Source organism: Anolis sagrei, chromosome 7 (assembly GCF_037176765.1).
Source record: "Anolis sagrei isolate rAnoSag1 chromosome 7, rAnoSag1.mat, whole genome shotgun sequence".
Lineage (NCBI taxonomy): Eukaryota > Metazoa > Chordata > Lepidosauria > Squamata > Dactyloidae > Anolis > Anolis sagrei.
In genome coordinates this window covers 10,195,595-10,219,380 of record NC_090027.1, presented here as the reverse complement: position 1 = coordinate 10,219,380, position 23,786 = coordinate 10,195,595, and the positions used below count along the sequence as shown (strand labels likewise).

Sequence of the window (23,786 nt, the reverse complement as noted above, 5' to 3'; positions counted from 1 at the left end):
ATTCTCACACACACAGATATAGTATCATAGATTTGAAAGGGACCCCTAAAGAAGGACAATGATATCTTGCATGTTCCAGGATGGGCAAACCAGACACTCTCCACATCAACATGACAAAGAAATAGCAAGAAATACTGTTTACCCACAAGCATAAAGAAATTACATATATTAGATTATTTTCATAGAATCATAGAATCAAAGAGTTGGAAGAGACCTCCCGGGCCATCCAGTCCAACCCCATTCTGCCAGAAAGCAGGAACATTGCATTCAAATCACCTCTGACAGATGGCCATCCAGCCTCTGTTTAAAAGCTTCCAAAGAAGGAGCCTCCACCACACTCCGGGGCAGAGAGTTCCACTGCTGAACGGCTCTCACAGTCAGGAAGTTCTCCCTCATGTTCAGATGGAATCTCCTCTCTTGTAGTTTGAAGCCATTGTTTCGCGTCCTAGTCTCCAGGGAAGCAGAAAACAAGCTTGCTCCCTCCTCCCTGTGGCTTCCTCTCACATGTGGCTATCATATCTCCTCTCAGCCTTCTCTTCTTCAGGCTAAATATGCCCAGCTCCTTAAGCCGCTCCTCATAGGGCTTGTTCTCCAGACCCTTGATCATTTTAGTCGCCCTCCTCTGGACACATTCCAGCTTGTCAATATCTCTCTTGAATTGTGGTGCCCAGAATTGGACACATTTTCCATGTGGACATATTTTCCAGATCAACAGACTGGGCCACAGCAACGCGTGGCACGGGACAGCTAGTGTGTGTGTGTGTGTGTGTGTATATATATATATATATATATATATATATATATATATATATATATAATATATATATATATATATATATAGCCAGTTGCTTGAGTTCCAGTTAACTGAGAGTTTGCTGAATATGGAGGGCATAGTCCTGGGACTGCCATGGCAGAGAAAGAACCTCTCTATTTATTCAATGTGCATTAAGCTTAACAGGACATAGCGGTATTTAATCTGCATGGCTTAAAGGGCCAGATACCTCCTCTCGAAATGACTTTTTCAAAATGCCTGACAGCAACACCTCTCCCTAAGCAGATTTGCTGCATAAACCTTTCAAGCTCTGTGTTTATTTTCTAGGAAATGATGTTGTTGTTCATTCGTTTAGTCGTCTCCGACTCTTCGTGACCTCATGGACCAGCCTACGCCAGAGCTCCCTGTCGGCCGTTACCACCCCCAGCTCCTTCAAGGTCAGTCCAGTCACTTCAAGGATGCCATCCATCCATCTTGCCCTTGGTCGGCCCCTCTTCCTTTTGCCTTCCACTTTCCCCAGCATCATTGTCTTCTCTAGGCTTTCCTGTCTCCTCATGATGTGGCCAAAGTACTTCAACTTTGTCTCTAGTATCTTTCCCTCCAGTGAGCAGTCGGGCTTTATTTCCTGGAGGATGGACTGGTTGGATCTTCTCGCAGTCCAAGGCACTCTCAGCACTTTCCTCCAACACCACAGCTCAAAAGCATCGATCTTCCTTCGCTCAGCCTTCCCTAAGGTCCAGCTCTCACATCCGTAGGTAACTACAGGGAATACCATGGCTTTGACTAGGCGGATCTTTGTTGCCAGTCTGATGTCTCTACTCTTCACTATTTTATCGAGACTGGACATTGCTCTCCTCCCAAGAAGGAAGCGTCTTCTGATTTCCTGGCCACAGTCTGCATCTGCAGTAATCTTTGCACCTAGAAATACAAAGTCTGTCACGGCCTCCACGGTTTCTCCCCTAGGAAATGATAGTGTCTTGTTATATAATGGAGGGGCGTTCCTGCAGAGGAATTAGCTCTGCCTGCAAATTCATGCCACAAGACGTATGGCTAAATATGAAGAAACCCTTGCCTGTTACCTAAAGCATGGAGGGAATCACTTAAAACTTTTCTGAGCCAAAGCTTTCATTTCTCGGAGGGGCTGAGAGTGGCAGAAAGATTAAAAATCAATCCAGTGGCATGATGTGCTTTGTGACAAGCAGAAAAAAAAAACACCCAGCTAACAAAACAGATGTCTGCTTGTAAGCTCCCAAGGCATGTGTCTAAGTTGGATTTTATAAACAAAGCTTTTCTTTATCTGCAATTCTGCACAAACACATACATATCGAGGAATATTTAAAATTAAGTCCAGTCATGTCCAACTCTGGGGGTTGGTGCTCATCTCCATTTCTAAGCCGAAGAGCCGGCGTTGTCCGTAGACACCTCCAAGGTCATGTGGCCGGCATGACTGCATGGGGCACCGTTACCTTCCCGCCGGAGCGGTATCTATTGATCTGAAAGGGTCTTTGAGTGAAATTTGCTAAGCAAGGGACTTTGAATGAAATTAACAGCAAAAGAGAAATATACCCTTTCCCTGTAGAAAAGGAGCAACACAGAAGAAAATGTTTCTAAGAAACAAGATGTGACATGTAGAGCTCATACAAAGTTCAAGCTTACATAGGAAGTTGTGTTGTGGTTAAGCCAAAGGTTGTAGTTAAGCGCAGAGTCTGCAGGTACAAGGGACTTTCCATCAAAAAGTCAAAGGAGGGGGGCTGGAAAGAGAGTACTTTCCATGACCTATTACTTGAGTATAAAGGTCAGCAGAAACAGAGGAGGGGTGCGGCAGTCACTTGAAGGGTAGCATCTGCATATGCTGCCAGGCTGTCCGTCTTCTTCATGAAGAAACTAAAATAAACCTTGCTTTTTAATCTTTTTTTTATTGTCTCCTTCCTTACGTGCTCCCGTGATGTGGACCTAAGAAGACCCAATTTAGGGTCTCTAACAGATCTACTCACATTTGCATGTTTTCAAACTGCTAGGTTGGAAAAAGCTGGGGCTGACAGCAGGAGCTCATGCCACTCCCCGGATTCGAACCAAAATACCAACCTGGTTTATAAGAACACCACAAAATAATAAACAAAATACAATGATCTGCATTGTTGAATTAATGCACCTTTGACACCACTTTAACTGCTGCGACTCAATGCTATGGAAGCTTGGGAGTTGTAGTTTGTTGAGTGCCCAGCTCTGAGTTTGAGCAGAGAAAGCTAAAGCTAAAGAGATAATGGAGGGCTGAGATCAGAAGATGAGAAAGGAAGAGGCTACCAGTATTAAAGAACTCAAAAATCAAGACAATAAATAAAGAACAACTCTCAAAACATGGGAATTCCAGAGAGGAAACAACCAGGGCCAGCTAACACCTCCCAACTAAGAATGTCTCCAGGCAGGAGGCAGCCAGGCTTTGAAGCTGCAAGGACATTCAATGCTAATCAAGATGGCCAATTGCAACATTTACACTTGCCTCAAACAGTTCTTTCTCCCACCCTGGACATTATTCCACAGATATATAAACCCCACTTTCCTAGTTTCCAACATACCACACAACCTTTGAGGATGCCTGCCATAGATGTGGGCGAAATGTCAGGAGAGAGTGCTTCTGGAACATGGCCATACAACCCAGAAAACTAAAGTGATTCTGGCCATGAAAGCCTTCGAAAACACATTAATATGCTTCCATTAATCAGATGTATTGGACTAGTAAATGACCTTTAAATGCCCAGATTGTATAAAGTCAATCTCCAATTTATCTGCATTGACCTAGAAGCACACTTTTAAGGAAACATGCGTAACTTGCCACTACAAAACAAACTTAGTTTGCTAAGTTATAATTCGTATTTATATGTTGGGTTGTATAAATTTTGTTGGCATGGATGTACTGTTGTATTCGGGCATTGAATGTTTGCCTTTTATGTTTGGAATTTGCCCTGACTCCCTTTGGGGAGATGGAGTGGAAAATAAATAAGGTTTTGTTGTTGTTGTTGTTATTATTATTATTATTGTTATTATTATTAATCAAATCCTCAAAAATACTATTTATTTACTTCCTGCTGTTTCCCCCCTCATATCCCATTTAAACTCATAATATGATAGGCCAAAAATTAACAAAATGAAGTTCAACAGTGACAAATGCAAGATACTCCACTTTGGCAGGAAAAACGAAATGCAAAGATACAGAATGGGGGACGATGCCTGGCTCGAGAGCAGTACGTGTGAAAAAGATCTTGGAGTCCTCGTAGACAACAGTTAAACATGAGCCAACAATGTGATGTGGCAGCAAAAAAAGCCAATGGGATTTTGGCCTGCGTCAAGAGGAGCCTAGTGTCTAGATCTAGGGAAGTCATGCTACCCCTCTATTCCGCTTTGGTTAGACCACACCTGGAATATTGTGTCCAATTCTGGGCACCACAATTCAAGAGAGAGATTGACAAGCTGGAATGTGTCCAGAGGAGAGCGACTAAAATGATAAAAGGTCTGGAGAACAAGCCCTATGAGGAGCGGCTTAAGGAGCTGGGCATGTTTAGCTTGAAGAAGAAAAGGCTGAGAGGGGATATGATAGCCATGTATAAATATGTGAGAGGAAGCCACAGGGAGGAGGAGGGAGCAAGCTTGTTTTCTGCTTCCCTGGAGACTAGGACGCGATGGAACAATGGCTTCAAACTACAAGAGAGGAGATTCCATCTGAACATGAGGAAGACCTTCCTGACTGTGAGAGCCGTTCAGCAGTGGAACTCTCTGCCCTGGAGTGTGGTGGAGGCTCCTTCTTTGGAAGCTTTTAAACAGAGGTTGGATGGCCATCTGTCAGGGGTGATTTGAATGCAATATTCCTGCTTCTTGGCAGGGGGTTGGACTGGATGGCCCAGGAGGTCTCTTCCAACTCTTTGATTCTATGATTGTGTATAGGTGTTTTACAACTAAGCAACGAAGTAAAGTTTCCCAAATCCATTTCCAATCTTGAAAAGGAGGAATATTTGGATCTGTACCTATTTTGGTCTACACCAGTGGTCCGTGGACCACCAGTGGCCCGCAAGAACTAAAATATGATCTGCGGCCTCACCGTTAGTTACTACACCGCTACAACGAGAGTGATTTAATTTGCGAAACCCTCTTATAGTGTCGAGGTTTCTTAAATATGGTTTTCTGTGGGTGAGCAGATGGTGACTACTGGATGGCATATGTTCTGTATCAGAAACTAGAGCTGATGTGGTCTGTCCAATGCTATTTTCTGAATCAGCACAGGTCCAACTTACCTATCTAAATGTATCTCTCCTTATGAACCATCTAGGACAGTGGTTCTCAACCTGGGGTCCCAAGATGTTTTTGGCCTTCAATTCCCAGAAATTCTAATAGCTGGTAAACTGGCTAGGATTTCTGGGAGTTGTAGGCCAAAAACATCTGGGGATTCCAGGTAGAGAACCATTTATCTAGGATGTTAAGATCTTCTGGGGTGACCCTGCTCTCGGTCCCGCCTTCCTCACAGATGCGTCTGGCGGGGATGAGAGACAGGGACTTCTCAGCGGTGGCCTCTTGACTGTGGAACACCCTGTCTAGAGATGTAAGATCGGCTCCCTCCCTCTTGACTTTTTGAAGAAGGGTGAAAACCTCGCTCTTTGAGCAGGCCTTCCCAAATATTTCCCCTAAACTCCATCTGTGTTCACATTTGGGCATATGGAGTATTTGTGCCAAGTTTGGTCCTGATCCATTATTGTTTGAGTCCACAGTGCTCTCTGGATGTAGGTGAACTACAACTCCCAAACTCAAGGTCAATGCCCACCAAACCCTTCTAGTGTTTTCTGTTGGTCATGGGAATCCTATGTGCCCAGATTGGTTCAATTCCATCATTGGTAGAATTCGGAATGCTCTTTGATTGTAGGTGAACTATAAATCCCAGTAACTACAACTCCCAAATGTCAAGGTCTATTTCCCCTAAACTCCATCGTGTTCACATTTGGGCATATGGAATATTTGTGCCAAGTTTGGTCCTGATCCATTATTGTTTGAGTCCACAGTGCTCTCTGGATGTAGGTGAACTACAACTCCCAAACTCAAGGTCAATGCCCACCAATGTTGGTCATGGGAGTCCTGTGTGCCAAGACTGGTTCAATTCCATCACTGGTGGAATTCAGAATGCTCTTTGATTGTAGGTGAACTATAAATCCCAGCAACTACAACTCCCAAATCACAAAATCAATTTTTTTGAGTGATGGTCACTCCTTGGGTTAGTAGGTGTCTTGTGTCCAAATTTGGTAGCAATTCATCCAGTGGTTTTTGAGTTATGTTATCCCCACAAACAAACATTACATTTTTATTTATATAGACGTTAAGGTTTTGAATAGTATCTTATGATTGTTATGCTTTTTAATTGTTTGACTATTGAGGCATCGAATTGTTGCCATTTGTAAACTGCTCCGAGTAGCCTCTGGGCTGAGAAGGGTGGTATAAACTCCACTGGCTGCCAATTTGCAACCGGGCACAATTCAAAGTGCTGGCTTTAGCCTTTAAAGCCCTAAACGGTGCTGGCCCGACCTACTTGTCCGAACGCGTCTCCTCCTATGAACCAGTTAGGACATTAAGATCTTCTGGGGAGGCCCTGCTCTCGATCCCGCTGGCTTCACAAGCACGCCTGACGGGGACGAGAGACAGGGCCTTCTCAGTGGTGGCCCCTCGGCTGTGGAACGCCCTCCCTGCAGATATTAGATCGACCCCCTCCTTGCTGGCATTCCGGAGGAAAGTAAAGACCTGGCTGTTTGAACAGGCATTCGACTAAGCAGTGTGATTGATTGACTATCGGAACACGGAATATCGGATAACGGGTTTGGATTCTGATTTCATTGATGAGACCTGATGGATTTGTTATATTGATGTAGTGATGTATTGATATTAATGTTTAATGATTTGTGATGCTATTGCTTTTAAATGCTTAATGATTTTGTATTGTGTATACCTAAATTGTTGTAAATCGCTCTGAGTCGCCTAAGGGCTGAGAAGAGCGGTATACAAATAAAGTAAATAATAATAATAATAATAAAAATAATATACAAATATGGTAAATAAATAAATAAATAAATAACCAAACCAAATCTAAAATTGACCAAAAAAATGATTCATAACCCTTTTGGTGCTAATGTCGCACAGTGGTCCCTGGTCAAATAAAGGTTGGGAACTTCTGGTCCACATCTTCCATAATCCCCATGGACATTAAAAGGTAAATGAACACGAGAGTTGCAGTTATAACAAGTGGGCAGCCAAGCAGGGGCGGCTCAACCCATTACGCAAAGTAAGCATTTGCAGTATAGTTGATTTTGCCCAGGGAAAATAGACCTTGACATATGTGAGTTGTAGTTACTGGGATGTATAGTTCACCTACAATCAAAGAGCATTCTGAACTTCACCAATGATGGAATTGAACCAAATATGGCACACAGAACTCCCACGATGAACAGAAAATATATATCAGTGATTGGTTTGGGGGGGGGGGGGGCGGCGCTGCCAAAATACTGTTTGTTTACCATTGAAAATTACCTAGGGCCGCCTCTGCAGCCAAGGGCTCCCTCCTCTTCCATTTATAACAGTATATTAGTTCTGCTAAATTAATGGACTATTTCTCAATCAAGAAGTAAACAGACTAGGCTCTGAATCTCCCTTCCATCTGGATAGTTTGGTCTAAAAGTCCACGTTTCAAATCCGTAATGTAAATCCATTACTTGCTTAATGGATCCATTTGATTAATAGATTTCAACTCTTGTTTTCAAACAAAGTGTATCTGGCAGCAGGAGAGTGTTCTAGCAAATTCAAAGGGATGTTCTCAAGAGAAGCATCTATAGAAATAAAAATGTGATGTTCGTTTGTGGGATTAACATAACTCAAAAAGCACTGGGCGAATTGACACCAAATTTGGACACAAGACACTGATTAGGCCAACGAGTGACCATCACTCATAGAAACACTGGAAAATACAGCGGAAGGGACTTAAAAAGCAAAAACAACATCAAAACAAAACAAAAATATACATTACAAAGCATGCACAAAGCCACATATTTACACAAACACACACACACACACATATATACACACATAAACTGTGCTGGTACGGCTGTAGCAGGAGCTTCAGCTTCTTTTTCTTTCTATTGAGTGTTTGCATATATTCCAAGGTTCCATGCATTTGCAACAAGGTGGCTTCCCTTGGTTTGCAATTATAGGGCCAATGACCTGTCTATCATTGTTAAGTTTTAGTTCCGCCCCTTTCCCCAGGGTTCAGGAAGGAAAGGGAGCCATTTTAGCTCAGTCTTACTGTTGAAAGCTTAGCTACAGGACGTGAATCAGCTCCACCTGTAGAGAAGCTTCGTTTCTTACGAAATTCTGGGGGGAAACAGTTCCAAAGCTCTGGCTGGAGAATCTACACAGAGACTTTGGCCTGGTAAGGGCCTCTCGCGGCAGCCATAATGCAAATTGGAACCTGGTGTAGGGGCCCCACATCAGCAAAGCCTAAATACAGATTGCCCAAGGAGGGGTTAAAAGGGGTTTTTCTCTTAAAGAAAAGAAACAGTTAAAGAAACAGTTCACGAAGCCAGTTGCCTGTCCCTTGTGGACAGGATTAAGAAAGCTACCAGTTGATTCAAAGCCTTGAAGTATTTGCTTGACCTGTTGAAGATTTGAGAAGTATTTGATTGATTTGTTGAAGACCTAAGCAATAATAAAGGACTTTGTTGAACTTTTCAAGCTTCTAAAGACTTTTGTATAGGAAAAATCCTTAGGGCCTCTCAGCTGAGGCACCCCGGCTTCCCGCTGGGCACAAAGAGCATGTCCTGTTCAAAAACCAATTGCTATTGGCCCAGTGCGTGACAGCACATAAACACTAATATATATAGAAATATATACACACATATATGCACACACAAAACACACAGAAAGGGGGAGGGAAGGAGAGGAGGGAGAGAAAAAGGGAAAGAAGGAGAGAAGGAAAGAAAGAAAGGTAGAGAAGGAAGGAAGGAGAGAAGGAAATAAAAAAGTGAAAGAGGGAGGGAAGGAAGGAGAGAAGGAACAAACAAGAGAAAGAGGGAGGGAGAGAAGGAAGGAAAGAGATAAGGAAGGATGGAACCAAAGAGCAAAGGAAGCGAGAAAAGAAACAGGTAGAGAAGGAAGAAAGAACAAGGGAAAGGGAAAGAGGGAGGTAAAGAAAGAAGGAAAGAGGGAGGGAAGGCTGGCCACAGCAACGTGTGGCGGGTACAGCTAGTCATGTAATAAATGTGGAGAGGGCCCCCCAGTTACCAACTGCGTTGCTAAGGATGGAGGTGTACAGTGTGTGGAACTGCATGCCATATTAATCTTGCAGCTCCTGTCTTGGAAGAAGGCCTGGCTTCTCTTGCTGATGTTAAGAGACCCTAAATTGGGTCTTCTTAGGTCCACATCATGGGAGCACGTAAGGAAGGAGACAGTCCCAAAAGAATATAAAAAAACAAGGTTTATTTTAGTTTCTTCATGAAGAAGACGGACAGCCTGGCAGCATACGCAGATGCTACCTGTTGCAACCCAGATCAGGAAACAAGACCATAAGATATTAATTCACCACACTTGACTGTAGGAAAAAAAACCAATCCTTTTTTACTGATGAAAACTGGTTACAAAATAGAGGAAAATACAAAGTCCAAAAAGCCACAGTAAAATTCAGCAGTCAGGAATATCTATGAACTAGATCAAAATTTCAAAAGCAACACTATAAAAACCTGGAACCTGTTAGCATCTCACTAACCGTACTTGGAAACTAGAAGCCTCTGGGAATGCAGGCCATGGGAACTGGGAAATCTGCCAAGGTAATGCCTCAGTCTAAACGATGCTTGATCTAACAAGAGAGCCCGGGGAGAGACACTTACAACTAAAGAAACTGTTACGGGACACGCCTCCAGGCTTTGAAGCCTGGGCCTCCCTTTCCTTTAATCTGCTTGACCTTCGCAGACTCTGCGATTCACTCCTGTTTTTCCAAATCTGTCCTTTTCTATCCTCATTAAAAAAAAAGGCAGGTGCTAGCTCCTCTGGAGAGCTATCACCGCTTGATTCAGAAACATTCCCATCAGGATGTGTAGTTTCACTTTCCAAGCCACTGACCTCAGAATCATCAGTTTCCAAACCATCAGGGACAAATTCATGTTCAGTACCCTGTTCAGTTGCATCAGGAAATAAAATCAGAGAATCAGGTTCAGGTTCACACGGAGGCTGAACCCCAACACTACTCTTCAAGTGACTGCTGCCCCCCCCCCTTTGGCTTTTGTACATTTTTATATACACTCAAGTAAACAAAAACATTTTTGGTCATGGAAAGTATTCTCTTTCTAGCCCCTCTCCCTTGACCTTTTGATGGAAAGTACCTTCTTGTACCTGCAGACTCTGCGCTTAACCACAACCTTTGGCTTAACCACAACACAACTACTTCCTATGTAGGCTTGAACTTTGTATGACCTCTACATGTCACATCTTGTTTCTTAAAAACATTTTCTTCTGTGTTGCTCTTTTTCTACAAAGAAAGGGTATATTTCTCTTTTGCTGTTAATTTCATTCAAAGCCCCTTGCTTAGCATTTGGAAATTTCACTCAAAGACCCTTTTCACTGAGACAGATGGAAAAGTATCGTGGAAAACATGTCATCCCTGGATGGGCAGGCAATGAATGGAAATGGAAAAGCATTGTGGAAAACAAAAGCTTTGCACGAGCATGTCATCCCTGGATGGGCATGCAAAGAATCCAGGCTCCAACTAAATATAGAATCATAACAAGAACATGTGGTGGCCCCTTTGGAGCTTACTGTGCCACAATTTCTGGGTGCATTCACACTGTAGAATGAATGTAGTTTGACACTACTTTAACTGCCATGGAATCCTGGGAGTTATAGTTTTACATGGTTTTGAACCTACTCTCTCAAAGCATGCTGTTCCTCATTTAGCTACAAATCTCAGGATTTCATAATATTGAATCATGGTACCTAAAGTGGTGTCAAACTGCTTTCACTTTACAGTGTAGACCAGTGTTTCTCAACCTTCCTAATGCTGTGACCCCTAAATAAAGTTCCACGTGTTCTGGTGACCCCCCCCCCCCAACTATAAAATTATTTTCATTGCTACTTCATAACTGTAATTTTGCTACTGTTATGAATTGTAATGTAAATATCTGATACGCAGGATATATTTTCATTCCCTGCACCAAATTTGGCACAAATACCCAATACGCCCAAGTTTGAATACTGGTGGGGTTGGGAGGTTGATTTTGCCATTTGGGAATTGTAGTTGCTGGGATTTAAAGTTCACCTACAATCAAAGAGCATTCTCAACTCCACCAGTGATGGACTTGAACCAAACTTGGCACACAGAACTCCCATGACGAACAGAAAAGAGTGGAAGGGTTTGGTGGGCATTGACCTTGAGTTTTGGACTTGTAGTTCACCTACATCCAGAGAGCACCATGGACTCAAACAATGATGGATCTGGATCAAACGTAGCACAAATACTCCATATGCCCAAATGTGAACACTGGTGGAGTTTGGGGGAAAACAGACCTTGATATTTGGGAATTGTAGTTGCTGGGATTTATAGTTCATCTACACTCAAAGACCTTTCTGAACCCCACCAATGATAGAATTGAACCAAACTTGGCACACAGAACTCCTGTGACCAACAGAAAATACTGGAAGGGTTTGGTGGGCAGTTTTGGAATTGTAGTTCACCTACATCCAGAGAGCACTGTGGACTCAAACAATGATGGATCTGGACCAAACTTGACACAAATATTCAATACGCCCAAATGTGAACACTTGGGTTTTTTTGCTTTTTAAGTTGAGTTTGGGGAAAATAGACTTTGACATTTAGGAGTTGTAGTTGCTGGGATTTATAGTTCACCTACAATCAAAGAGCATTCTGAACCCCACAAACAACAGAATTGGACCAAACTTCCCACACAGAATCCCCATGACCAACAGAAAACATTGTGTTTTATGATGGTGTCTGGAAACCCCTTGCGACCCCCCCCCCCCCCGGGTCCCGACCCCTAGATTGAGAAAAGCTGTTCTACAACATGTTACTAGATGGATCCCAAACTATGCAAACTATGCAATAATGTCAAAAATACGCAGTATGATTTTACATAGGATTTGTGCTGCATTAGAACAGTAAAGATAAATATCACTTAAGTAAAATAAACATTAAATATTAAATAAACAGAAAAATAAAATAAGATGTAAACACTAAACTAATCTGGGTACCTGCTATTGCAATACATCCAATGAAGAAGAGAAGAAGAACAGAAAAAGAGAGAACTCTGTCACATATCATCCCATTTCTTTGCAGTTTTAATTAGGCAAAAGAGAAGCTGGTAGTCATAGAAGAAAATATTGAGTTGGATGGACAACTAATCTGACATAGTATACATATCAGACATGTCAACAATGAACCTTTGCTAGATCATATCAAAGATCTGTACAACCAATTGTCTATGCTATGTCTACAAACAGTACATTAGGGCTCTCCCCCTATTTCTAGCAACTGATAAACAAAAGCATACTGTCCTTAGTAATGAAAGGAATACAGATATCCATCAAAACTAATAGCCACAGAAGAGCTGCGTTGACCATTAAGGAACATCAAAAATTCAAAGTACATTAGGCCCATGGTATTTGCTGCGGTTTAGTTCCTGGGCCCCTTATAGATACCAACATTTTTGGATGTTCAAGTCATGTTACATACAGTACAATGGTGTCTTTTATATAAAACTAGCAGTCCCCTGCCACGCGTTGCTGTGGCCCAGTCTGGTGATCTGGAAAATCTGGAAAATCTTGCTGTTTCTTTGTCAGTGTTGATGTGGAGATTGTCTGGTTTGCCTACTCTGGAACATGCAACATATCATCATCCTTCTTTAGGGTCCCTTTCAAATCTTTGATACTACATCTGTCATATACATATACATATACATACACACACACACACACATATGTATGTATGTGTGAGTGGCTGGATGGCCCTTTGTCAGGAGGGCTTTGATTATGTTTTCTTGTCCTGGTGAAGGGAGTTGGACTGGATGGCCTTATGGTAGGATTCCTGAACCTGGAAAGTCAATATCCCGGGGGGGGGGGGGGGGTCACCAGGGGGGTGTCAGAAGGGTCACCCAAGACCACCAGGAAACACATTATTTTCTGTTGGTCATGGGGGTTCTGTGTGGGATGTTTGGCCCAATTCCATCGTTGGTGCGGTTCGGAACGCTCTTTTAATGTAGGCGAACTATACATCCTAGTAACTACAACTCCCAAATGTCAAGGTCTATTTCCCCCAAACTCCATCTGTGTTCACTTTTGGGCATATTGAGTATACCTGTCAAGTTTGGTCCAAATACATCATTGTTTGAGTCCACAGTGTTCTCTGGATGGAGGTGAACTACAATTCCAAAACTCAAGGTCAATGCCCACCAAACTCTTCCAGTATTTTCTGTTGGTCAGGGGAGTTCTGTGTACCAAGTTTGGTTCAATTCCATTGTTGCTGGAGTTCAGAATGCTCTTTTATTATAGGTGAACTATAAATCCCAGCAACTACAACTTCCAAATGACAAAATTATAATTTTTGAGTGATGGTCACTCCTTGTGTTGTGAGATTTTTGGGGGAGGGGAATATTTTCAAGCCATTGAATATGTGGGTGCACAATCAGTTGATAGAGAGGGCTGACTACATGTTTGCAACAACCATATCTCTATCCAATCAGCTTGGAAGAGATCCAAGTGGAGCTGATCCTTGTTTACAACTGAGAACTTAAACGTCATGGGCTTTCTGAAATGACTATAAAGCCTTGACTCACTCACCCCAGGCCTATTAAATCTTGAGGATTGATCAGAATGAAAGAGACAGGGGCCTGATCTACAGTGACATATAATCCAGATCATCAAAGCAGATAATTCACATTATCTATTCGAAATGCATTATATGAGTCTACATTGCCATATAAAAGGTAAGGGTTTCCCCTTGACATTAAGTCTAGCCGTGTCCCGCTCTTGGGGTTGGTGCTCATCTCCATTTCTAAGCTGAAGAGCCGGTGTTGTCCGTAGACGCCTCCAAGGTCATGTGGCCAGCATGACTGCATGGAGCGCCGTTGCCTTCCCTCAGAAGCGGTACCTATTGATCTACTCACATTTGCATGTTTTCGAACTTTATTTTATTTATTTATTTATTTATTTATTATTTCGTATCCATAGCATTGCATAAATTAGTATAGGTAAAGGTAAAGGTTGTCCCCTGACATTAAGTCCAGTCATGTCTGACTATGGGGTGTGGTGCTCATCTCCATTTCTAAGCCAAAGAGCCGGCGTTATCCATAGACACCTCCAAGGTCATGTGGCCAGCATGACTGCATGGAGCGCTGTTACCTTCTTGCCTATTGATCTACTCACTTTTGCACGTTTTCAAACTGCTAGGTTGGCAGAAGCTAGGGCTGACAGCGGAAGCTCATGCCGCTCTCTGGAATCGAACCTGTGACCTTTCGGTCAACAAGCTCAGCAGCTCAGCGCTTTAACCCACTGCACCATAACACACCACCGGGGGCTCCAAATGATAAAAATAGAAGGAGAACAGGTGGCTAATTTTTTTTAACCAAAAACAGGCAACAGCAACGGCATTGTCTGTAGCCTCCAACAATTCTTCGTCTGTACATGAGGCAGGGCATAGTAAACAAGCATACAGATGCGGAGTTATCTGTTCCGCTCCATAGTCACATAAGGTGTGGGATTCTTTTCGAACTGCTAGCTTGGCAGAAGCTGGGGCTAACGACAGGAGCTCACTCTGTCCTGCAGATTCGAATTGCCGACCTTCCGGTCAGCAAGTTCTGCATCTTATTTATTATTTATTTATTTACAGCTTTTATATTCCGCTCTTCTCACCCCGCAGGGGACTCAGGGCGGATTACAGTGTACACATATATGGCAAACATTCAATGCCAATTTTTGACATACAAACATATACAGACATACACAGAGGCTATTTAACTTTTTTCTGGCCGCCAGGGGAGCTGTCGCTTTCATCATCCATCTTTGACGCTGATGAAGCACTTCCGCATTCCCCGCATGCTTCCCTGCTGGAGTGCTTTGCTGGAGTCTTCTTTATGGCCTCATAAATTAGTTAATTTAGCCTCCCCACACTTTAAGGTGGTACCTAATTTTCCTACTTGACAGATGCAACTGTCTTTCAGGTTCCAAAGGTCGGCAACAGGCTACACAATTGGTTGGAAACCCACTCCAACCCAGGCTGGCTTTGAACTCATGACCTTTTGGTCAGAGTGATCTTAATGCAGCTGACACTCAGCCAGCTGTGCCACAATCCCGGTGGTTTACAACCTGGGGATCACAACCAGACACAGTGAAGACATCTGCCCTTGCGCTATGCTACTCTGTTGCTGAGTATGCATGTCCAGTGTGGAACACATCTCACCACACTACAACAGTGGATGTGGCTCTTAATGAGACATGCCGCATTATCACAGGGTGTCTGTGCCCCACACCACTGGAGAAATTACACTGCTTAGCCAGTATTGCACTACCTGACATCCGCCGAGAAGTAGCAGCCAATAGTGAAAGGACCAAGGCAGAGACATCTCCAGCTCATCCCCTGTTTGGGTATCAGCCAGCACGTCAACGACTTAAATCAAAACATAGTTTTCTTAGATCTACAGAGACACTCGCTGGAACACCCCAGCAAGCGAGAGTCCAAAAGTGGCAGGCTCAAACCCAGCACCTCAATCCATGGGTGATACCAGATGAGAGACTCCCCCCTGGGCACACAGAAGACTGGGCGACTTGGAAGGCGCTGAACAGACTGCGCTCTGGCACCACGAGATGCAGCGCCAATCTTAAGAAATGGGGCTACAGGGTGGAATCCTCGGCATGCGAGTGTGGAGAAGAGCAAACCACGGACCACCTGCTGCAATGCAACCTGAGCCCTGCCACATGCACAATGGAGGACCTTCTTACGGCAACACCAGAGGCACTCCAAGTGGCCAGATACTGGTCAAAGGGCATTTAACCAACTACCAAGTTTGCAAAATCTCTGTGTTTTTTTCTTTTTTCTTTTTAATCTGTGTGTTTGTTTTGTTCTGTTAGAATTGTAACACAATGGTATGGTTGCTGATGACCCGATAAATAAATACCTCCTGCGCCACCACGGCCCCACACTGCCATATAATCCAGTTCAAAGCAGATAATCTGGATTTTATATGGCAATGTAGAAGAGGACAGAGTTGCACCAAAACAACAGCATGTTGATAACGTGAAGACATTAAACAGGATGCAGCAATAAAGCTCAAGGCAAATGGAAACTTAGCTCATGATATTTAACTCATCAAAGCAATCCTTTGTCACAATTGCTATTTTCTGGCATCTTAATGAACTGGTTCCCTAGCCTGGCCTATAACTAAATGCACCATGCTTCCTCCACAAGATGAAACAGGCAATCTGATCTTTCTCGGTCTTTAAATATCTCTTCTCTCATGTTCTAGGAGGTGCTGCTGACGTTCTCAAAGACAAAAGGCATGTGTGTGAGATTACACCATCCTCACTAACAAAGGAAGAGCTAAGATGAAAGCATTCTCATCTGCACTTTCAGTGTCGGCAGAACTCACACTGATGGCTAGAGAAATTGCAACTTCTGAAAGCAGATTCTAATAATAATAATAATAATAATAATAATAATAATAATAATAATATAAACACTTGGGAAGTGTCCAACGTGTGATCCAATACAACAACCAGCAGAGTGATCTTGTTTGCTGTGGACTCATGTTGTTGTGTTTCAAATAATAATAATAATTATAATTCTAATTATTTTGATGCACAACAATATTAGTACACAGCAAACAATATTTCTATGCTGGCTTGTTTACAATGGAGAAATTAAAGGTTTATGGCCATCTGAAATTACTATAAGGCCTTGATCCACTCATCCCAGGCCTATTAAGTCCTGAGGATTGATCAAAATGAAAGAGACAGAGGCTAGATACACACTGACATATAATCCAGATTATCAGAGCAGATAATCCACATTACCTGCTTTGAATTGGATCACACGTTGGACACTTCCCAAGTGTTTAGGACTGTGTGATGGATCGGCAAATAGTCTCTGCAGATCCGCATAGGGTGGCCTTTTGCAGCTGATTGTTTTTAAGTGCAGGCCAAAGTCTTTAGGCACTGCACCCAGTGTGCTGATCATCACTGAGACCATCTTGACTGGTTTGTGCCAGGGTCTTTGCAGTTCGATATTATTATTATTATTATTATTATTATTATTATTATTACTATTATTCTGACACAAAAACACAGTATGTCACAGCAAACGAGATGTATATGCTGGATTTCGTATCACAAAATCACAAGTCAAACACTTCCCAAGCGTCTAGGATTGTGTGATATATTTTTGAATGATGTGTGCAGATCCAAGTAAGGCCTTTTGTAGTTGACAGATCGTGATTTTGTCGATGTTTATTGTTTCCAAAGGCCAGCTGAGATCTTTTGGCACGGCACCCAGTGTGCCAATGACCACTGGGTCCACCTGTGGTTTATGCCAGAGCCACCTTATTGTTGTTGTTGTTGTTGTTGTTGTTGTTATTATTATTATTATTATTAGTGGGCTGCTGGATTAAGTAGCAGATACACAGTTATTTTGTGAGGAATCCCACATTGGACACTTCCCAAGTGTCTAGGACTGTGTGATGTATCGGCTAATAATGCATGCGGCTCCGTGAAGAGTGGCCTTTTGCAGCTGACAGATGGTAATTTTGTTAGCACCGATTGTTTTCAAGTGCAGGCCAAAGTCTTTAGGCACTGCACCCAGTGTGCTGATCACCACTGGAACCCCCTTGACTGGCTTGTGCCAGAGTCTTTGCAGTTCGATATTATTATTATTATTATTATTATTATTATTATTATTATGTAGCAGATACCCAGTTACTTTGTTAGGAATCCCTTCAGCACATGAACTTCATAAAGAGTGAACTAAGAACCATTTATCACTCCTTGTCCATTCTTCTGGAATTATCACTCCCCCACACCTTTTTTTTGCCTATCTACATCAGTGGTATTTGCCCATTTACATCAGCGGCGGCCAGGTTGTTAACTGGCGCTCCTTTCAGGGAGCGGTCAACCCTCCTGTTTAAGGAGCTCCACTGGCTACCATTCATTTTCCGGACCCAATTCAAGGTGCAGGTTCTTACCTACAAAGCCCTGAACGGTTTGGGACCCGCCTATCTACGTGACTGCATTTCTGTGTATGAACCCACACAATCTCTTCGATCATCTGGAGAGACCCTGCTCGCGCTTCCACCTGCATCACAGGCGTGATTGGTGGGGACGAGAGAGAGGGCCTTCTCGGTGGTGGCTCCTCGACTCTGGAATTCACTTCCTAAGGACATCAGGCATGCCCCAACTCTGGCAGTCTTTAGGAGGAACTTGAAAACGTGGTTGTTCCAGTGTGTCTTCCCAGAATAATGAACCCTTAGCACTTTGTCCTCCAAAAGCAGTCTATACTGATTTAGGCCTGCTTGTGTCTCTTCACTAATGCCCCACTTTCTTATCTTGTCCATGTCCAGCATTATTTTTAAATTTTGATGACATTTGGCCTAGCCGCAGATTTTAAAGGTGTGTTGTGCTATTGTTAATGTTTATGCTATCTGTGTATGTGATTTATTTTAATGGCTTGTATTGTTGTTGTTATTGCTTGTATTGATGTATTGTATTGATGTATTACATGAGGCTCAGCCTCATGTAAGCTGCACTGAGTCCCTTGGGGAGATGGTAAAAAAGGTAAAGGTAGTCCCATGACATTAAGTCCAGTCATGTCTGACTCTGGGGTGTGGTGCTCATCTCCATTTCTAAGCCGAAGAGCCAGCGTTGTCCGTAGACACCTCCAAGGTCATGTGGCCGGCATGACTGCATGGAGTGCCATTACCTTCCCGCCGGAGCGGTACCTATTGATCTACCCACATCTGCATGTTTTCGAACTGCTAGGTTGGCAGAAGCTAGGGCTGACAGCGGAAGCTCACGCCGCTCCCCGGAATCGAACCTGTGACCTTTCGATCAACAAGCTCAGCAGCTCAGTGCTTTAACCCACTGCGCCACCGGGGGCTCCTAGGGGGAGATGGTAGCGGGGTATAAATAAAGTATTATTATTATTATTATTATTATTATTATTCCTTCTTCTCTTTAGGAGGCAAGGAAGCCACAGGGAGGAGGGAGCAAGCTTGTTTTCTGCTTCCCTGGAGACTAGGACACGGAACAATGGCTCCAAACTACAAGAGAGGAGATTCCACCTGAACATGAAGAAGACTGTGAGAGCCGTTCAGCAGTGGAACTCTCTGCCCCGGAGTGTGGTGGAGGCTCCTTATTTGGAAGCTTTTAAACAGAGGCTGGATGGCCATCTGTCAGGGGTGCTTTGAATGCAATATTCCTGCTTCTTGGCAGAATGGGGTTGGACTGGATGGCCCATGAGGTCTCTTCCGACTCCTTGATTCTTTGATTCTAAGGAAGATGGGGCCTTTCCCCTCCTCCCTTCAGGAAACAACTTTCTGCAACATCCAAAAAGCAAAGATGTAGATCTCTAAGCTTTTGGGACATCAAGTACATTGCTTTTGTTTACTATGTGTATTTTATTGAGAGCTTTAAAATGATTACGAAAGAAAACATTATTATTATTTAACAAGATTTGATTTGACAAGATGCCATAATAATGTAGATTGGTTTTAAAAGCTTGTTTACATTTTACATTTTAGTGATTGCTTCTTATGTTCTATATTTGTGGTTTGAGTCTGCTGATTGTGAATTGTATTTTTAACATGCCGGAAGCAGCTTTGGGTCCCTTTGTGGGAGAAAAGCGGGATATAAACAAAGATTTATTATTATTGGGTTGCTGGAACATGGCCATACAGCCCAGAAAACTCACACGAACCCAATAATAACCGATCTATATTATTATGGCGTTTTGTCAAATCAAATCTTGTTAAATACAGCCCGGAAAACTCACAACAACCCAGTGATTCTGGCCATAAAAGCCTTCAACGACACATTATTATTATTATTATTATTATTATTATTATTATTATTATTTGAAACACAACAAGATGAGTCCACAAAAAACAAGATCGTTCTGCTATTTGCTGTATTTGATCACACGTCGGACACTTCCCAAGTGTCTAGGACTGTGTGATGTATTATTAAATAATGCATGCAGATCTGAGTAGGGTGGCCTTTTGCAGCTGGCAGATGGTAATTTGGTCAGTGCCGATTGTGTTTAAGTGCAGGCCAAGGTCTTTAGGCACTGCACCCAGTGTGCCAATCACCACTGGGACTACCTTGGTCGGCTTGTGCCAGAGTCTTTGCAGCTTGATCTTTAAATCCCATATTGTGTCAGCTTTTCCAATTGTTTCTCTTCAATCCTACTGTCAACTGGCATTGTAATAATAATAATAATAATAATCATCATCATCTGCACGCATTATTCGCCGATACATCACACAGTCCTAGACACTTGGGAAGTGTCCGACGTGTGATCCAATTCAACAGTCAGCAGAGTGTCTGCTGTTGTGTTTCAAATAATAATAATAATAATAATAATAATAATAATAATAATTTTACTGACACAAAAACACAGTATGTCACAGAAAATGAGATCTATATGCTGGATTTCGTATCACAAAATCACAAGTCATAGAATCATAGAATCAAAGCGTTGGAAGAGATCTCATGGGCCATCCAGTCCAACCCCATTCTGCCAAGAAGCAGGAATATTGCATTCAAATCACCCCTGACAGATGGCCATCCAGCCTCTGTTTAAAAGCTTCCAAAGAAGGAGCCTCCACCACACTCCGGGGCAGAGAGTTCCACTGCTGAACGGCTCTCGCACTTCCCAAGTCAAACACTTCCCAAGTCAAACACTTCCCAAGTCAAACACTTCCAAGCATTTAGAACTGGGTGATGTATTTTCGAATGATGCACCCACTATTATTATTATTATTATTATTATTATTATTATTATTACTATAGAAAATGTATTTTCAAAAATCCAAAGAGCAAGTCTTGATTTTTGCTAACTTGTATAACAGACACCATTTCACTACACGGCTGCGTATAATGGTACCTGGGCTTGGCTGGGTTTTGATATCCATGGGGATCCTGACAGCAATCCCCAAAGGATATCAACTAAGAACCCACTGTGCTAGCAAGGACCAGTAACAATATGTCTAGCAGCCTCCATTCTTGATGAATGGAGTCAGCTTGCTATGTTGCTGAGACAGGAGGTAAGTGGGAGATGCCCCAAAAGAAGCTCAGGCCTTTAGCAAAGGTGCCATTTATCTTTGTGCGCAAAGTAACGGGTGTATGTCATTGTTATTCCACTATATGAATGCACTGAATGTTTGCCTATCTGGATATGTTGTAATCCAGGGAAACAGAGCAAAATATAAATAAAGAGTGTTGTTGCTGTTGCTGCTGCTGTTGCTGTTATATATCATTGCTATTCCACTGTATTAAGGCATTGAATGTTGCTTATCTGGATATGTTGTAATCTGGGGAAATAGAGCAGAATATAAATAAAGAGTGTTGTTGTTGTTGTTGTTGTTTTTTGGGACAGGAGGCAAGTGGGAGATGCCCTGAAAGAAGCTCAGGCCTTTAGCAAAGATGCCATCCATCTTTGTGCACAAAATAATGGGTGTATGTCATTGTTATTCCACTGTATGAAGGTACTGAATGTTTGCCAATCTGGGTAAGAATGTTGTTGTTGTTGTTGTTGTCTGGGACAGGAGGCAAGTGGGAGATGCTCTGAAAGAAGCTCAAGCCCTTAGCAAAGATGCCATCCATCTTTGTGCGCAAAATAACGGATATATGTCATTGTTATTCCACTGTATGAAGGCTCTGAATGTTTGCCTATCTGGGTAAAAATGTTGTTGTTGTTGTTTTGGACAGGAGGCAAGTGGGAGATGCCCCGAAAGAAGCTCAGGCCCTTAGCAAAGATGCCATCCATCTTTGGGTGCAAAATAACGGGTGTATGTCATTGTTATTCCACTGTATGAAGGCACTGAATGTTTGCCTATCTGGGTAAGAATGTTGTTGTTGTTGTTGTTGTCTGGGACGGGAGGCAAGTGGGAGATGCCCCGAAAGAAGCTCAGGCCCTTAGCAAAGACGCCATCCATCTTTGTGCGCAAAATAACGGGTGTGTGTCATTGTTATTCCACTGTATATGGGTAAGAATGTTGTTGTTGTTGTTGTTTGGGATAGGAGGCAAATGGGAGATGCCTTGAAAGGAGCTCAGGCCTTGAGCAAAGATGCCATCCATCTTTGTGCGCCAAATAACGCGCGTATGTCATTGTTATTCCATTGTATGAAGGCTCTGAATGTTTGCCTATCTTGGTAAGAATGTTGTTGTTGTTGTTTTGGACAGGAGGCAAGTGAGAGATGCCCTGAAAGAAGCTCAAGCCCTTAGCAAAGATGCCATCCATCTTTGGGCGCAAAATACCGGGTGTATGTCATTGTTATTCTACTGTATGAAGGCACTGAATGTTTGCCTATCTGGGTAAGAATGTTGTTGTTGTTGTTGTTGTCTGGGACAGGAGGCAAGTGGGAGATGCCCTGAAAGAAGCTCAGGAGTTTAGCAAAGAGGCCATCCATCTTTGGGTGCAAAATAACGGGTGTATGTCATTGTTATTCCACTGTATATGGGTAAGAATGTTGTTGTTGTTGTTGTTTGGGACAGGAGGCAAGTGAGAGATGCCCTGAAAGAAGCTCAAGCCCTTAGCAAAGATGCCATCCATCTTTGGGTGCAAAATACCGGGTGTATGTCATTGTTATTCTACTGTATGAAGGCACTGAATGTTTGCCTATCTGGGTAAGAATGTTGTTGTTGTCTGGGACAGGAGGCAAGTGGGAGATGCCCCGAAAGAAGCTCAGGAGTTTAGCAAAGAGGCCATCCATCTTTGGGTGCAAAATAACGGGTGTATGTCATTGTTATTCCACTATATGAAGACACTGAATGTTTGCCTATCTGGGTATCTTGTAATCTGGGGGAATAGAGCAGAATATATATAATAAGTGTTGTTGTTGTTTCCAAAGGGCGTTGTGGGTGGCATTTTCTTTAGAGTCCCTCCTTTATGATCCCAACAACGCCTTGCTGAGAGCCATGACACTTCCAGAAGCTGCCAGGGGTTGGCTTGCTTTCCCCTTCCGAGCTGTGACTATATATATATATATGTATACCTATCCAAGGCGGTCCCCAGGAAGGTATTTTTAGCCGGCTTCACAATAAGAGCATTGAGCCTGGCTGAGCGGATTCCCAAGCCCAGGCTGTTTCCTTTCCCCCAAGCCTTTCCCCTTGCCTTCCCCAAGCCTTGGAAGACCCTCTCTCTATGTTCCATACTCTCCCCCCCCCCCCCCCCTCATTTTGCTTTGGCAGCCCATTCCTCACCCGCAACCTCCCCGACACACTCACCTTCGGGTCTTCTCTTTGGTTTCCAAGGCTCTGCGGTGGAACAAAACACTCAGGAAAGGGTTGGATCTGCTCTGAGTGGTACCCAGGGGGGTGGGAGGGAGACTGCCAGGCGAGGAAGAGGAGGAGGAGGAGGAAGACGAGGAGGAGGAACCTCCGAGCCTGCCAGTCACCCGATCCTCTCTGCTACTGGTGAGCCGCGCCTGAATCACAAGCATCCCCTCGTCATCGTTGACGTCGCAGCTCTTCAGACCTCCTCCTGCCACACTTTGGGGACCTGCCACACTTTTCTTCCCAGGACCCCCCCCATCCCATCCCTTGCATCCTCAGCCACAGCCATCCTTCTAGCTTCCTTTGCAATGTATTATCGGAAGCTTTCATGGGTTGTTGTAGGTTTTTTGGGCTATATGGCTATGTTCTAGAGGCATTTTCTCCTGACGTTTCGCCTGCATCTATGGCAAGCATCCTCAGAGGTAGTGAGGTCTGTAGAAACTAGGAAAA

At 43.2% G+C, this 23,786-nt stretch overlaps 1 protein-coding gene across 1 annotated transcript in view; it reads right to left on the bottom strand.

The window, feature by feature from the left end:
* LOC132763089 (major prion protein homolog) overlaps nt 1-23,538 on the bottom strand; it is a 30,365-nt gene extending 6,827 nt beyond the window's left edge. Inside the window, exon 1 of the mRNA XM_067470679.1 lies at nt 23,289-23,538. Coding sequence (XP_067326780.1) covers nt 23,289-23,503 — 215 coding nt within the window. The 5' untranslated portion in view covers nt 23,504-23,538. The remainder of the gene's footprint in view (nt 1-23,288) is intronic.
* Nucleotides 23,539-23,786: the final 248 nt, after the last annotated feature.